At 48.3% G+C, this 15855-nt stretch overlaps 1 protein-coding gene across 2 annotated transcripts in view; it reads right to left on the reverse strand.

Annotated features, from left to right (window-relative positions):
• Positions 1-11229: 11229 nt before the first annotated feature.
• The window catches only part of WSCD2 (WSC domain containing 2), a 138807-nt gene continuing 134181 nt past the window's right edge, over positions 11230-15855 (reverse strand). For both annotated transcript variants that reach the window (XM_030583388.1, XM_030583389.1), the window contains one exon: positions 11230-14584. In XM_030583388.1, the coding sequence (XP_030439248.1) occupies positions 14232-14584 (353 nt within the window). In that variant the 3' untranslated portion in view covers positions 11230-14231. The remainder of the gene's footprint in view (positions 14585-15855) is intronic.

A 15855-nucleotide genomic window follows, 5' to 3' on the forward strand; every position in this document is an offset into this window, starting at 1 on the left:
CTATTGATACTGCTTCTTTGGCTCAAGTGATCAAGGTCTGTGCCACAAATTGAATGTGCCTGGTTCAAACCCTCGTCACAATCCATGGGAGGCAGTCGTTATACAGAGTGCCTTAATGCACCCTAAAGCAGGCAGAATCGCTCCACATGCTGCTAAGGATGAGAAAATCGGTCTCCAAGCCGAGCTCAAATTTTTGTTTTAGGGGTGATTCCTTTTTCTCTCATGATAATGTGTTTCATTTTACCCCATCCTGTTTTCAACTTTGGGTGGAAACAGAAGAAACAAAAACACCACCAGAGGGCGGTGTTCCTGCTGGAATCCCAGCCTGGGTCTGAAGTCAGAGGGAGCAGAAATCCAGTGAGAGCATTCCCAGCCCTGTTTACAGACCAGACAGGGTCAAGTGGTTTCAATTAGTATCTGAACTTTTGGTTGTTTATCTGGGCTGATCCTTTTGAGGGTTCTCATAATTGTTCTGCAACAGGCCTGGCTATGAAATGTACAAACGTGCATATACCTTCAAGCCTAGCTCTGGATCAGGAAACTCAGAATTGCAAGGAATTCTGTTCCTGTAACATCCGGAAGACAAACTCCCCAGACCACTGTCAGGATGCTGGGGCAAGCCAAGAAACGCGTGCTTTCTGGGTCTTACACTGAGCCTTGTGTAGGCAGCGCCAGGCTTGGAGAGTCTCATCAGTCCTGCGTCCATACCCCGTGCAGTGCAAACAGGGTCAGTGAAGTCCAGTCACGCGCTTCACTGCTGTGACTCATTTCCATGAGCTTCTCTAACCTCTCGGACACAAGACAACCTGGGGCTGCTTGGCACTCAGCTGTTTCTGCTACTTCTTATTTTATTTATATAGCTCCTGAAAATGGACTAGTCAGTTTCCCGGTCCCTGGCCCAAAGACCTGACCCTAGCAGGCCAACACACAGTCTGTCAGCAGGATAGGGATGCTGCACAGAGCTATTTAAAATTAGATCATGGTCAGAAAATTGTCTAGGTAAAAATGGCCCCTCCTTCCATACAGGATCTGCTCCCCAGGTGTCTCCAAGTCAGAGCAGTCACCTTACTAATAACTAACAGATTTTCACTGTGTTTAGCCCCTGCTGGGCTAACCAGAAACACAGGGCCAATTACCAAAAGCCAGCCCCTGGCACAGCCTGCAGCCGCCCACATGAAGAGTCAGTCACTGCTTTGCTGCCTGCGAGTACTTCGCTGACATAGGCAATCACTTGTTCTGCCAGTGGGGCAGAGATGGCAGAGGTCCTTCATCTGTGGGGCCCGGACCCTCATGATTCAACACCATAGAGCCACCAATTGCAGAATCCCCATGACTAGTGCAGACAGAAGAGAATCCAAGCCCCAGTTTGTGGCTCCGGCTGTTAGAAAAAAAATCATCTCCCCACTTGCAGTTTTGAGCCAATCCGACACAGAATCAGTTGAGTGGGAGCAAATGGGTAGGCCTGGAAGAAGCCTAATAGAGCATCTGGGGATATTCAAACCACACAGAGGGGCACCCAGGGGAGCTCACAGAGTCTGCAGGGCCATATTTTGAACATCTACACAATTTGCTGTCCTCAGAGTCTTATTCTGGGGACTTGCTTGGGTGGAGCTTATTTTGTGGGTGGAGCTTGAAAGAGGATCACCTCTTTCCCCCCTCCACTTTGACCCGAGTCTCTTTTCAGAGTTGCATCCCAGGTAACATCTGAAGCGGTGGGCCTTATGGTCTCGTATGGCATGGAAAGAGGGGTGGTAGATACTTTGTGAGAAGATCCCACAAAGAGGTGAATCGGAATGTGCTGACACAGCTCTTCCCGGGAACATCTGCAAGGCACCAATATACGGAAGCAGTGTATGTGCAATCCAATGTTCAACAGGCAATTACCAGGAGGTAAGGACCTAAATTGCTTAATTTCATTGCAAAAAGCAATTGTGGTGAAATAAATGAATTAAGCTTCTGTGATCCTTAAAGCCACAAAAAAAAAAAAAAAAAGGCAGATGATATTGTTAGCATTCGGAGGCTTTTTCTGTCATTGTGCAAGCTTTAAGGTTTGGTTTTCTATGTCATCTGGAAATATATCTGATCTGCTTCTGAAATGCCTCTTTCATCACAGGCTAGGCAAGGCTAGGCTCTGTCTGGATAGGCACCATTGCAAAAATTGTGGCACTAATGCCAAAGTATTAGAGAACAAGAGGAAACAATCTTTAGGCTCAATGCTGTTCCCATCTCAAAAGCTTAGCACCATGTTGTGGCTGCTGTATACCTACATTGTCATAGGGTGATTCCCATGGTGCCATGCAACTTACATAACAATGAAGAAACCTGCAGATTACAAAAATTTCCAAGTTTCCAAAGTAAAATCGTCAAACACCAAGGTAGTATTTTGAGAGGAAGGACAACCCAGGGATTAGAGCACTAACCTAGGACTCGGAGACCTTAGTGCAAGTTTCTGCTCTGGGGCAGACTTCCTGTGTGACTCTTGGCAAGTAATTTAGCCGCTCTGTGCCTCAGTTTCCCCATCTGTAAAACAGGCTTAATAGCACTGTCCTACCTCTCAGGGATGTTATGTGGATAGATACATTAAAGACTGTGAGGCCCTCAGAAACTATGGTGATGGGAGTCATATAAGTACTTACACTAGAGACCATTATATACCTTGCCACGTTCTGATTAGTTTAGAATGGTTTGGTTGGCTCCATATTACATACAGTATAAATGTTTCTGTAATTCAAATTGATCGGCACTGCTAGTGGGAGGCAGCACGCTGTGTGTGGTGATCTCTTGTGTTTTGCCAAAAGGAAATAACACCAGATTGTGTCACAAATATAAGCAACCATGTAACATGTGCGATACTCGCTCCAGAGAAGGCTGAGGACAGTAAGATGTTAAATACCTCAGGGAAACTGTAACTTGGCCAGATATTTGCAGACAGCCTCCTTAGAAAGGCTGGGGTGGAACAAAGATCAAAATCCTCCATATTGGGACAAACTGTGCAACCCCTGCAGGTTAGTGTAGGTCTCTGGGAGTCAGAATTCCTGGGACCTGTTTCTGGCTGTGCCCCTGCTACGTTATAGGGTGGGTGTGCTCAAACTTTTTCATAGCATGTAGACCACATCTTAATGGGGTGCTTGTATAGCCATGTCCCCTCCTATTTGTGATTGCAGCACATTCCTGCAGCGCTTACAGCAACTCTTCTCATGAAAGAGCGATGTCAGGAAAGGATCTAGTGCATTTTTTGCTCTCTGCAGAGAATTACTGGCTTTCTTCCTTGTTGCTCACACTATCTGCTTTTGTTCATTTCAGTTCTGCCCCCCAGTTATCTTCCTCTCAGCTGGTAACAAGGAAGAGAAGGAGCACCTCTGTTGTATGACCTTGGGCAAGTCACTTACGCCCCCTGCCTCAGTTTCTTCGGCAATGAAATGACCTTCACATGCATCTGGCCTCACAAGGTGTTTTGAGCATGAACTCTTTTTGGTGCTGCATTTTGAAGATGTTTGTATAAAAGGGGAAGTAAAAATGCAGGATCATTTATTTATGGATTCACAGATTTTGAAGGCCAGAAAGGAACCATTATGTTTCTCTGGTCTGATCTCCTGCATAACAGGTCATAGATTTCCAGTGATTCCTGCTTCAAGGCTATTACTGCTGGCTGAGCCGCATGGTATGTTTCAGAAAGACGTCCCATCTCAATTTAAAGATGTCAGATGTGACGAACTGGGAAAGTTCTTAATGTTTTCTCTGAGTACTGTGTTGGTGCCTCAGTGTCCCCATGGCAGTTCTTAAGTATCTGGCAGAGCAAAGGGCCAGTGCACCTAAATGCCTGGCACTCTGTCTCCTAGCAACTGATAGCCTGGGCCCCTCCCCTGCAAAGGTGCCAGCTGAAGGTGTTGGAGACAAAGGGATTAGGTGACCTCCTGGCCCGGGAAAGGGGCTGAGGAGAGAGGAGGGGCTGGGAGGGGTTGTTAGTCTGGAGCTGGCTGGGGTCAAGGGTGGAGGGCAGACCTGGGGGTCTGGCTCACTGCCCCCCAGAATGGACCCAGCCGAGGGGTCCGGTTCGCTGTATCTACAAGCTCTGTTTTAGACCCTGTTCCTGTCATCGAATAAACCTCTGTTTTACTGGCTGGCTGAGAGTCACGTCTGACTGCAAAGTGGGGGTGCAGAACCCGGTGGCTTCCCCAGGACCCCGCTGGGGTGGACTCGCTGTGGGAAGCGCACGGAGGGGCAGAGGATGCTGAATGCTCCAAGGAGAGACCCATGAGGTGAAGCTGTGTGAGCTTCTTGCCCTGAACAAGTCTGTTCCAAGGGAGAGGAGGCTCCCCAGAGTCCTGACTGGCTTGGTGGGGAGCAGTTCCAGAGCATCGCCCGGTGACTCCGTGACAACTGGTGGCAGCGGTGGGATGTACTGCACCCCGTGAATTGCCCTGCTTGCAGTAAGTGACTGGGAAGCAGTAAAACAAAGGAGGGATAATGAGGACCAGGCGTGCTGAAGGCTCAGAGAGGGATGGTTTCAGGAGGCAGTTAACCTCTGGGAGTGTGTGACCAGCGAGAAGGACTGTTGGAGTAACGGGGTCCCCCTGAGGACTGCAGCGAGCAGTCTCAGGGGCGGAGGAGCTTGCCGCTCGACCCTGGGAGAGAGAAGGATTTTTGCAGTAGCAGGGTTCCCCTGGGGATTGCAGGAGCAGTCCCAGGGGCGGAGGAGTCTGCAGCTCGACCCTGGCAAAGAGGTGGTGATCACGAGAAGGGCTGGCAGACCCGGGGTTCTTCCTGGAAACCATGGGGGAGCCAAGAGCACACAGGCCTGTGAGTCCAGAGCCACTTGGGAACGGTGAAGTGATGGTCTATCACCATCTCCTTGAGAAGGACATTGTGATCCTGTGCACAAAGAGAGGGTTACACATGGGGAAATTCAGCAAGGCACAGTTAATCGTGCAGTTGAAGGAGAAGCACCGCTCTGAGGAGCAGATTCCTGGCCCAGATGGGGCTACAAGAGGATCTGAGAACAGCTGGAGCATCAGCCAGGCATCCCCGGGAGTCTGGTCCCCAATCAGACGAGGGTCTTCACGATTGGGTTCCCCATCAGGAGATTGGAGACGGATGGGATGGGAGCAGAGCCCGAGAGAGCGAGGGGACCGTGAGAGAAAGCAAGAGCCCGAGGAAAAGCTGCAGGAGAAGCAGCAGCAGCGTGGACTGGTGATGGTGGAGCAGAGAGACATAGGGGGCTGCCCAGGGGTCAGTGGGGAAACACGCCTGCAGGGGCGAGACCCTGGGACAGAGAGAACTGTGGTGGTGCAGCCCCAGATGCTGAGGGACTGTGGAACCTGGGTGAAGTTCCCTGGGGTGAAGCCCCTCGCCCTGCCTATGGCCCAGAGCATCGCCCGGTGACTCCGTGACATCAAGTGATGAGAGAAATCACTGTGTGCCGAGGTCAGTGCTTCCAATGGTTTATATTTACCTTCACAGTTAAAACATTTCTCCTTATTTATCCAGTGATTTAGACTGTGTAAACCAAGGGGGGCTGCAGTGTGTATTTTTAAACATACAGAGCATGGGTCTGCAAAGAGACAGTAGTCGCCTGTTTGATTCCACGGTGTCAGTGTCTCATCTTGGAGACAGACGTCTCATTAAAGATGGTTACCCTACAAGGTGCTACAGTGTATCAGAAGTCCCTTCCTTGCCTGCCAAGAGGTACAGCGATCCGGTGCGGTGATGCTAGGCAGCACAGGGGTTGCGTTGGGTCATAGAAAAGAGCAGGGCTTATTCAAGTCCCTTAGCCTTAATGAAGTATCCCCTTTGTATTCATTACAAATGAGCCCTTTCTCTTCTCAGCCATGAGGGTTGCTACAGGTTCTGCTTCTGGGCTTTCAGAAAATGCGGCCTGTGAAGCATGATACATCTTGTTTCTTAAAAATATTTTGAAACGAACATTCAAATGGTATCTCAGCGTGTTATCAATTTCCTCTGATTTCTGCCCACCGGGGGATACAGACTATGTGTGATCTGATTTCTCTTTCCTGGTAGCTGCTTACCTAAGCTCGGGGTGTGATGTGAAAGGCACAACAGAGCCTGGTGAGCACAAGCACACAGCCTGACCTGAGCCTGAACAAGATCTGTCGAAAGCAGAGACACAGGCAGCAAAGCAGTCTACAGCACTGGGTGAACTTCAGAAGTTTCCAACTTCAGGTTCATTGCGGGTAGGAACTTGCAAGGTTTGAATAAGCAGCAAAGAATCCTGTGAGGTTTGAATGTGACCAGATCCTCTTAGTTCTGGTAACCTTATGAAACAATATGCTGATGTGTCCCAGCTCTGCCTTGCTCAAATGCTGGCAATTTCCCATGCCCGAGTGATAGAAATACGCAGATGAAAAGTAGATGACTGAGGCTCCTTCAGGGAGAATTGAAGTGATGGAAGGGTGAAGTCAGATGCTGCAGTGGATAATTTGGCCAATGCTGGTCCTTTTGAAAATCTCACCTATTGTGCCCAGATTCGAAGGTGACGGGAGTATTTAAATTACAATGGAGAGAGTGGTACAAATCCAGACTCACAGCACGATGCAATCTTTTAATGATAAGTTTAATTAACCATTGGAACAATTTACCCAGCAAGAGGGGTAAATCCTCCATCACTTGGAAGTCTTGAAACGGAGACTGAGTGTCTTTGTAAAGGTCTGTTTTGGTTCAACGAGAAGTTATGGGCTTGCAGCGAGAATCTCTGGGAGAAATGCTCAGGCCTGTGTTATACAGGAGGTCAGACTAGATGATCATTATGGTCCCTTCTGGCCTTGTAATCTATGAACCCATGAATCTTATGGGCCTCCTAGACTCATCTCTGATCCTTGACACCCAAATGACAGTGGTAGAGAGAGAGCTAGAATTGTATCCATTTACCAATCCCCTATATTTCTAATCAAAGGGGATTATAAGGTTTAGATTGAAAACTAAGCACAGAGTATGTTTTATGCATGGGATATTGACTCTTAATTCTTTTATCTCTGAGATTAGCTTCCTTTCTCTGTTTTATTATTTCCAGTGGGGTTTATTGGAATTTTATCTGTTGCAGGATGATACTTGTCAGAATAAGCCATGCACTGCATATATTTTTATTGTGGTGAGTACATCACTACAAATCAGGATTTAAAGAATTGAAAATGAGAGGGCGATAGACAAAGAGAAAAGAAATAAATTCCACCAAGTCCAGAACTTTATTTCATGGACATAATTATACAGAGAATGGAAATAATGTTCTTAGCAAATCAGTTGGCTTTAAACCTAGAGGATGCAACAGAATAGCCCTCGCTTTAAGGATATTCCAGGGGTAATAAAAATAGCACGAAGGAGCTATTTATGTTTATAATGTGTTCTTATTACCAGTGGCTTATATCTAGGAACAATAATACAAGAAACTCTCTATGTAAAGAATTTGTCCTGAGAAGTTTTTTTCCCCAAGAAGATCCATAGATTGGAGGGGGAAAAGTGCCTGGGACTCCTGGCCAGCTCCTACCACCAGGACAGACAGGACAAGAGGATTGGCGAGAGGGTGATAGGTCACTGGTGACCTCATCCCTTAGAAGACACCAGCAGTGAGAGAAGTGGGAGCTGGGGTTCTCTGTGAGAAGGAATTGGGGGGTTACTTGCATCTTCCCCTGGCATCCTAGAGAGGGAGATGGGGATCTGTCATTTAAAACTCAAACTTAATTTGTGAATCCTAAAATGTTTGCGGGGGGAATAGTCAGAGAAGCTAGTAAAACCTCCTACTTGGAGCCTTCACTCTCCCAAATTCTCATTCCATCTTGAAGTGCTGCCATACAGCATAACACCCCACTGTCTGTGGGCAAAGGCATTTCGCTCTGACAAAGCAGAGCATTGAGAAGTTTGCTGTTGGGCATAAAGAACCTGTGTCCTTCGGGCCTATGCTGTGGTTCTTTCTGGGCGAGCCCAACGAAACCCCATTCATGCGGCTACAAGGACGGCTGCGTGTTCCTTGAAACTCTTGCTCTTGGCACAGCTGAGTTGCAGGCATTGCTGATGTGGGACGACACAGCCCAGCCCGGGTAACAGACCACAGGCCTGTCACGAAGGGGGTTGTCTGTAGCGTTACCCTGGCTTGACTTTCTTGCCAAGCTGTAATTAAATGATTAGCTTGGTAATTTTCTCAATTTCACTCAAGGCACCATTGAGTCTGATTCCCGTTGTAAACTGCTGGCTCACGTGTAGGGCCATTAATAGCTTTGCTAAGGAGCTTTCACTGTGCAGCCTGAGGAGCTCTGTATATTTGGGTCTTGGGGTTTTCACTCCATTTCCAAGAACATCAGTGGAAAGGATTTTATTACAGGGTGAGCCAGTACCAGGAGGGCCTGGGTTGCAGGCCAATAACTCTGGTGGCAACCGTCAGGGGGAACAGGCAGTTTAGAAGGGTCACGCTGTACAGTACGGACAGAGAGAACTTTGTGACTGACCTAATGCGTTGTGCTAACCTTCTCTGCCTGTTCAAAGACCTGCAGCACTGAAGTCTGTAAAGCTTAACTCTTCTTCTGCATAGCACTCTCAGCTAACACAAACTGGGCAATATTTTGTGCCAAAAATAAAAGCAGGCATATTTTGCCAGGAAAAAGGGGTGGTTTATCTCTCTAGCCAATTAGTTTTATACACTCATAATGCGCCCATCCTTGAATCTAAGCAACATTTCATCCACAGACTAAAGCTCAGCAGAACTTTTGTGGTGCAACTGAACATCACGCAAAACTTGCCTGAATTAGGGTTTTGTTGCAAATCTAAGTTTGGAGGTGCAAGGTGTCAAAGTAACGCAAGGAAAGGCTGTTCTGATGGTATTTTCATCCTAACAAGAAGCAAGAAGGACCAAACGCATGACCCAAAAGCTGATTCTCATGAGTTTCCTGGTGCAATTTGTCGACTCTAGAAGCTGAGCTGTTCATTGCAACTCTTGAGGGCTTCTCCAAGCCCAAGGGCTTGTGAGGCTCAAGTAATCAGTTGTTATAATTTTGATGACGTTGATGCTCATCTGCCACAGGGATCTACAAACACGGGTGTGCAGGACTGCTCGGGAGAGGGCGAGGTGGGGAGCGTTGGTGTCCACCTTGTATGCAGGATGACCTTTTTTAGATGATGCTTCCCCCCTACTATAGTGCTATATGTATTACCAGTAGCTTGGATGCCATGTCTCCAGCAGCCCTGGCAGCTAAGTCTGCTCTGTCCATAGAACTCAACAGAAGCACGCTGGTGAGTTACCAGATTGCGCAAACTCTGGAAGCATTGGGATATTGTTTTGCAGGATTTTTTCCAGTGACTTAGAATGATCCCGATATCGCAAGTAGCATCTCAAGCGTACCAGTCACTCCTGCTGCTCCAGTGCTACTAGCACTTAGCCTTTCACTCAGGCTTTGTCTATACTACCAAGTTTTGTCACCAAAAACTGCCTTTTGGCAACAGACCAGTGAGAGCGTACACACGGCAGTGAGACTTTTGTCGGGAAAAATGCCCGGGTTTGGCGACAAAAAACGTCCACCCGTCTGAGAGCCGTTTTTCTTTTCCCCTCCCTTTATGGTGGACAAAGAGTCAGTGCAGACTCTGCTGTTTGTTTTGTGGACAGAACTGGCTTCCCCCAGTATCCCACAATGCCTGCCGTGACCGCTCTGCTCACTGGTTTGATCTCGGCTGCCCCGCAGGCATGCACCCCTCCGCTTTCCAAGTTCCGGGAAGTATCTGGCAGCTGAGTGCGCTGCTACCTTTGGGGAACAAAGAGCAAATCATTGGAGCGCTCCTGTTGTGCCCTGCACAGGAATACAGCAGCAGGCAGACTGCTGCTGCAGGGAGGCGGAGGAGAGACTCAGGATGCCGCTCCTGGTAGCTGAGGAGGCTGTGGGAGAACTCGGAGGGAATCCTCCCCAGGTGGGCAGCAACTAGCTCCGCCTTCCCCCAACGCTCAGGGTGGGATACATACCCACAGTGCATTGCTCACACTGGCAATGATGGTGCCCCCAATGTGGCCTTGATCTGTCGACAGAGGGAGCAAGTATGAACACCCTTTGGCGATTTTTGGTTTGTCGACTTCTGGGTGTTGACATCTGCCTTTACATGGCTATGTATGGAGCTACTGTCTATAGATTTACTACGGGTCACCCTGGAGAAGATTTCTCTGGATGCCACTTTAGGACTGTGCTGTCAGCTCTCCAGCTTGTCATTTATTTCTCTTTTCCAGCTACATATGCAGACTTCGATGCTAAATGCCAGCCTGCTATTTTCGCTCTGTTTTTATTATATAGGGAGGTGTTACTTTTGCTTTCACTCTGCCTTCTCCTGGCTGCCCCTGTTAGAATTCGTTGTCCTGGCAGCTTGTTCTTAGCAGCATCTGCTCATGACAGCAGAACTGATCTGCTCTAGGCAAGGCTGCTCTTGAACTTGGCCCATGAGGCTCTCCAAGGACGTTGCGTCCATAATGAAGGCAGAATGTTCCCGTGGGAGAGAGGGATTGTTCCGTTTGCATCGCCACCCGAGGAGCAGAGTGCTTGCCCCAAGACTGGCAAAACTTGGGAGATTCTGGGGCTGGGTCCCACTAAGGTAACGCATCCTTGAACTTCACCAGATGATTTGTGTTTGCACAGGAAAACTCGAGGGGCCTGCTTTGGGGGCTTTTAAGCTGCAGACTGTGTGCGTGAGTGTGTGTCGTGTGTGTGTGTGTGTGTGTGTGTGTGTGTGTGTGTGTGTGTGTGTGTGTGTGTGTGTGTGTGAGAGAGAGACAATTTTTCTCCCAATCCCATACCTTTGCCCCTTGCACATGTAATATTCTGACCAATCTCTCCCTTTTTTTCTCATTCAGAGCCTTCCTAAAGCACCACTTATTTTGTGTCTCCCACAAGAGGCATAAATATAGCAGTAACATTGTGATTTTCCCAGGTTTGTATAGGCAAGGGAGCGCACGCCTGTAACCCTGGCCCTTTGCTCCATCCCCTGTTGCTCCCTGCTTTCCACCGGTTGCTGCATCCCCTCCTCTTCGCTGCTTTCGTCAACGATGAGATTGTCAGCTCTTTGGTCAGGAAACCATGTCACGTCTGTGGATTTGCTCTGTGAAGCACCTAGCCCATTTGGGGGGCAATATCATCCATGCCTGACAGTTGCCTTTGAGCTGTCTTGGTGGGTGACATCTCTGTGTCCCTGGGCTCGAGTCTGTGTGTGTGTCGAGCTGCTCTGCAAAACACATACCAGCACACTGCAGAATATCAACAAAACTCTCGTTTAATAGGCATTAACCTGAGGATTGCTCTGGCAGAGGTTGGCAGCCCCGGGACTGCCACAAACGAAGGAAAGGGAAACCAGATTGCTTTCTCTATCAGGAGACAGGCGTCTGATCTCCCAGAAAACCTCGAATGATTGGCTAAAGAAAGAGTTAAAAACACTGTAGCTATTCCTTACAAAATACATTCAGAGATGAGACCCGGCCTGTAAGCTAAGGCTTCTACTTGGACCTAGATGACTAAACAGCCAAAGAAAAGAGAAATCAGGAAGGAAAAAAAAACCCAATGAAAGCAAACCCCGCAGCCCTGGTATTGCTGTAACTTTCCATTTGGCTATGTCTTTTCCTCAGACATGTTAAAAAAATATATTTATTTAAATTTTTCCTCTTCTCAATGTAGTTTACTTTGCTTTCCTGGAATATAGAGATATCTATAGAACTGTGCACTTATTTCTATCAAGAGCAAGAGTTAAAAGCCAACTGTCAAGTAACTAGCTATAGAAAAAGGCTGAGTACAATATATGGCTTTTGCATCTACACCCAAAGGGGACTTGCAGATGATGTTGGCCGGGTGTGGGAACTGAACTGCGGTGAAGCATTGAACTGGTGGTTTGGAATTTGTTGCGGGACCACATGCAGCTCCTAGGAACATCGGCTTTGCAAAATTATACCTTACTGAAATACACACAAATCCTTTGGTTTTTGACTCCTTTTTTTCGCAGCAAGAACTCAGAGGCTACAGACTGTCTGTCACAGCCCCCTCTTGATGTGGGCATGGGTGAGTGTTTGAGTGGGGGTGGAGGTGGGTTGCGAGGAATGGTCCTGAATTGTTTCCAGCTGGAGTAATTTGCTCATGATTTTAGCCATCTAAACAGCTCAGCCTCGGGGTTTTCTCCCTAAACCCCTCCAGCCCTTTCCTCGTTCTCTTGTGCACAAGGGCACGGCGACAGCCAATGGAAAATGGGGCAACATCCTTGTTGCAGAACAAATGACAGGTTGGAGGAGCAACGGCAAACTCGGCAGAGCAGCAGGCTTTGGGAGGAGTGGGAGCCAAGGAGAGTCAAGCAGGCTGAATAAGAACGGCTGCTCTTATCTTGTTGACTGCGAAAGCCTCCTTGCTGCCTCTCCAGAGATGAAGGGCTTTTTAAAAGGCTGCAAACAGCTAGAGTAGGAGCTACTCGGCTGCAAGAGTTTCAATTACAATTCAGCTAACGAAGGGCCGCATCCCGTCTGCTCTTGCTGTGCTGTGGAGCTCGATCCAGATGGGTACCTGATGCATGATAAGCATAGATTGGCCCAATCCAGACACTGGGGTCTGAACCATCCTTCCCCCTTGAATTTCAAGGGAGTTTGGATTCAGATCTAGATCCAGACTTCACAGCTTGGACACACTGAACTAGGACCTCAAATCTGGGGACCCCAGACTCTGGTCAACATGAGGCTCAGGTCCAAATTCAATAGCTCCCTAGCACTTGGTGCCCAGCCCCAACACCATTCACTCATTTGTAATCCTCCAAAGGACAGTGACGTTACCCCTCTGCGCTTTGGAGGGCAGGGATGGAGGACCCAGACCTCCACCTCTCCCTCTTGAGCATCGTTTTTTCCTCTCCTTCTTCCTGTTCCAATTTTCAGAGGCAAGGAATGTCAAATGAGCGTGCAGGGGGATCTAATCAGCCTGACAGCTTCAGTGCTATGCAGCCCCTGTAACTACTTCCCCACCCGTGGATGATTGTCAGCACCAGGGGATGGGTCAGCTGTGAGCGCTTGAGGAAGACCTTGGCTTGCCAGAGGAGAGAGCTGGCGTCTGCGAGGAGGGCAAATGGACGTGGCGTGTGGTGACCTTGCACCGATGAAGCAGCAAATATTTGTCTAAAGATAATGGTCCTGTCTGGGATTCTGTGACAAGAATGTCATCAGCCAGCACAGGAGCCTGTCCAGGCCCGGACACATTTGCTGCCGATGAGATGATCAGCATCAGCCGGCACATGCAAGGCCTTATGCAGGAGGAGGTGGGGAGGACAATACAGCTGGGATGTAGGTTGGTTTGTCTTTAAGCCAGTGTAACTCCAGTGACTCCAGTGTTGTTCCTCATATTTAGACTCATGTAACCGTGGCCCTGATCCAGCAAAGCACTTAGGCACATGCTTAACTTGGAGAAAGGGAGTAGCAAGGGATTAGACTGTTCCTGTGTTTACAGTTTACAGTCAAGCAGATGCCTGAAGTCAGTGGTTCTCAGCTTCTGTCATACTCCTCTCCCCCCGATGCCCATCTCATTCGGTCAGGACTTCCCTCCTACTTAGTGATCTAAGAAAATCCAGATGGTCCTGACCCCTGGCACTCAGGGTTCGCGACCCCCAGGTTCAGAAGTCATGCTTCAGCTAAATATGTGCTAAAGTGCCTTGCTGGATCAGGGCCTGAGAGCTGAATTAGGCCCAGGAAATGCACAGTGAGTTTTACTGTTAATCTGCAGCATTAGCATTACCCCCAAACTCCAAGGAAGATTATAAATAAAGTTATGTTATTAGGAATGAATGGATCACCGTAAATAACATCAGATCAAATTTTAAATGCCATGTCTCTGTTCAGCCCCATTTCAGACTGGAAATCGGAGGCTGCTTCTCCTTCCCGCCATTTGTGAGCATTGTTCACTATTTTGTAAAGTCTGACAGAGAACGCAAAACACACCCCACACTATAAGAGAGAGAAAATGGTAAAGACAGCAGCGGTGAAGGTTTTCATGTCGCAAATGCCAGTTCACAATGGCACAATCCCCAAAGAATTTAGACTCGTTGATGTGTTTGCCAAGGCGTCTTCTCAGCGGTGACTGGTGACCATTCTTTTTTCTCATGCAGGGAATTCATTAACAGCTAATAGCAGCAGATGGATAATTCAAAGAAAGCCACCCACTGGGTGGAACTAGGTACTGGCTGGGAAAACCAAGCCTTTCTGTTCTGGTTAGAGTCAGTTCCCCCAAGTGTCATCTTCATCATCTTGGATAATAGTCATCTGGGACCCCTGTGAGGTTTCTGAGTTTCAGAGCCATGTCCACAGTTTTAATGTAACTGCTGATCGTTTTTCTCATCTCGGGTGTGTAGGGGTCATATTCCAGTTTCCTCAGCCCGGAGCGCTTAAAGTTTCCATCTTTTTGGCCCTCGACACACAGGAGTCTGTCCTCAAATACCCTGGTGCCCAGGAGGCTCACCATCCTCTTCAGTTGGACAAAGAGATCTCTCTTCAGGTCCTCAAAATGCACCACAAGGACATTTTTGCCATACTTCAACCAGTCCAGGGTGTGAGTGGCCCACCAGGGGGCATAATTTTTGACGAACTCTGGCCATTCTGCGAGAAGCAAAGGAAATCCATTAACAACAGTATCAGTCACAGCATGTGTGAAGGCACTAGGCACAATGTAGGTCTCTTGTTTACCAATCTATCTATTAGTAATATCATTAATAATATGGAGGCACTTTGCAAGAGTAACAGTTCCCCTATCAGAACAAAGAATTCAGCCCCTGACCCAATGAGATTACAAAGCAACGGTCAAATCCTGCTCTGTTGGACGTCAAAGAGACCTCTCAAGCAGGGTTGGACTGATGCACAGGCAAACTAAGAAGGTGCCTATGCCCCAAATTTGGGGGGAGAAGACCCAAACCTGAGTGGCACTGTGACCCCTGTGGTTGCCTAGGGCCCAGTGATGGGTCAGTCCAGCCCAGCTCTCAAGCAGGGAAGGCATGCAGGACTTGGTCTAAGTGTACAGACAGGAAGGGTGCAATTAATGTAGGTGGGAGCTACAACATCAGTACTTCATTACAGGGTGAGATCTTTGGGGTTGAGGGGGAGAAGCATTGGCACTCATGTTAAGTGGGTCTGGGAGCCTGTTCCAATCCTGGGGGCAGTGAGGAGGAGGTCCTGGAGCCAGTAGTGGGGGGAAGAATTGGAGGGGGCTGAGGCTTATGCCAAGGGGATGGGGCAGGAATAGCTGGAAGGCTGGAGTCTCTATAAACATATCAATGCGGTGTTATGGACTAGACTGTGTTCTTGACCCTGCCTCAGGCTGACGAAGGGACATATGGTCTTAGACCTTTGCACTGGGAAGTTTCCCCCAGCCCTGTCTGAAATGTGTCAGCTTCTCTTCCCCAACAAGCATAAGGAGGAGGGACAAGTGAGAGAGAGGGTCTGACAGGAAATGTAGGTATCAAATAACCTGGCTTGTTTTCTCCCTTCCTGCAGTCAGTTTGCGTTCCTTTCGTTTTCCCAGAAGGACACACAGAAGCTTCCCTGTACAGAAGGACAGACTCTCTGAAATGTCAGCCTTGTGCTGCTCATACCTCCCTTCCAGCCTTAAAGTGAGACCAGCAGTGGCACCGCGGTATGGCTTGCTCACCGCGTAGGCTTGGGCCAGTGACCTGTGTCTCAGCTCATTCTGCAAAAAGGGGATATGAATTATACTGGTTATACTTGCCAGGCTACAACAAGGCATAATTAATGAACACTCTGATGTGGGGCAAAAATCTGATCCATGCTATGGCTGAGATTTCCACACCCCATTCCCATTCATGTGAATGAAAATCAGGCATCCAAATCCTTATCCAGTTTGAACATCTTAGCAT

The sequence above is a fragment of the Gopherus evgoodei genome, chromosome 13 (assembly GCF_007399415.2).
Source record: "Gopherus evgoodei ecotype Sinaloan lineage chromosome 13, rGopEvg1_v1.p, whole genome shotgun sequence".
NCBI lineage: Eukaryota > Metazoa > Chordata > Testudines > Testudinidae > Gopherus > Gopherus evgoodei.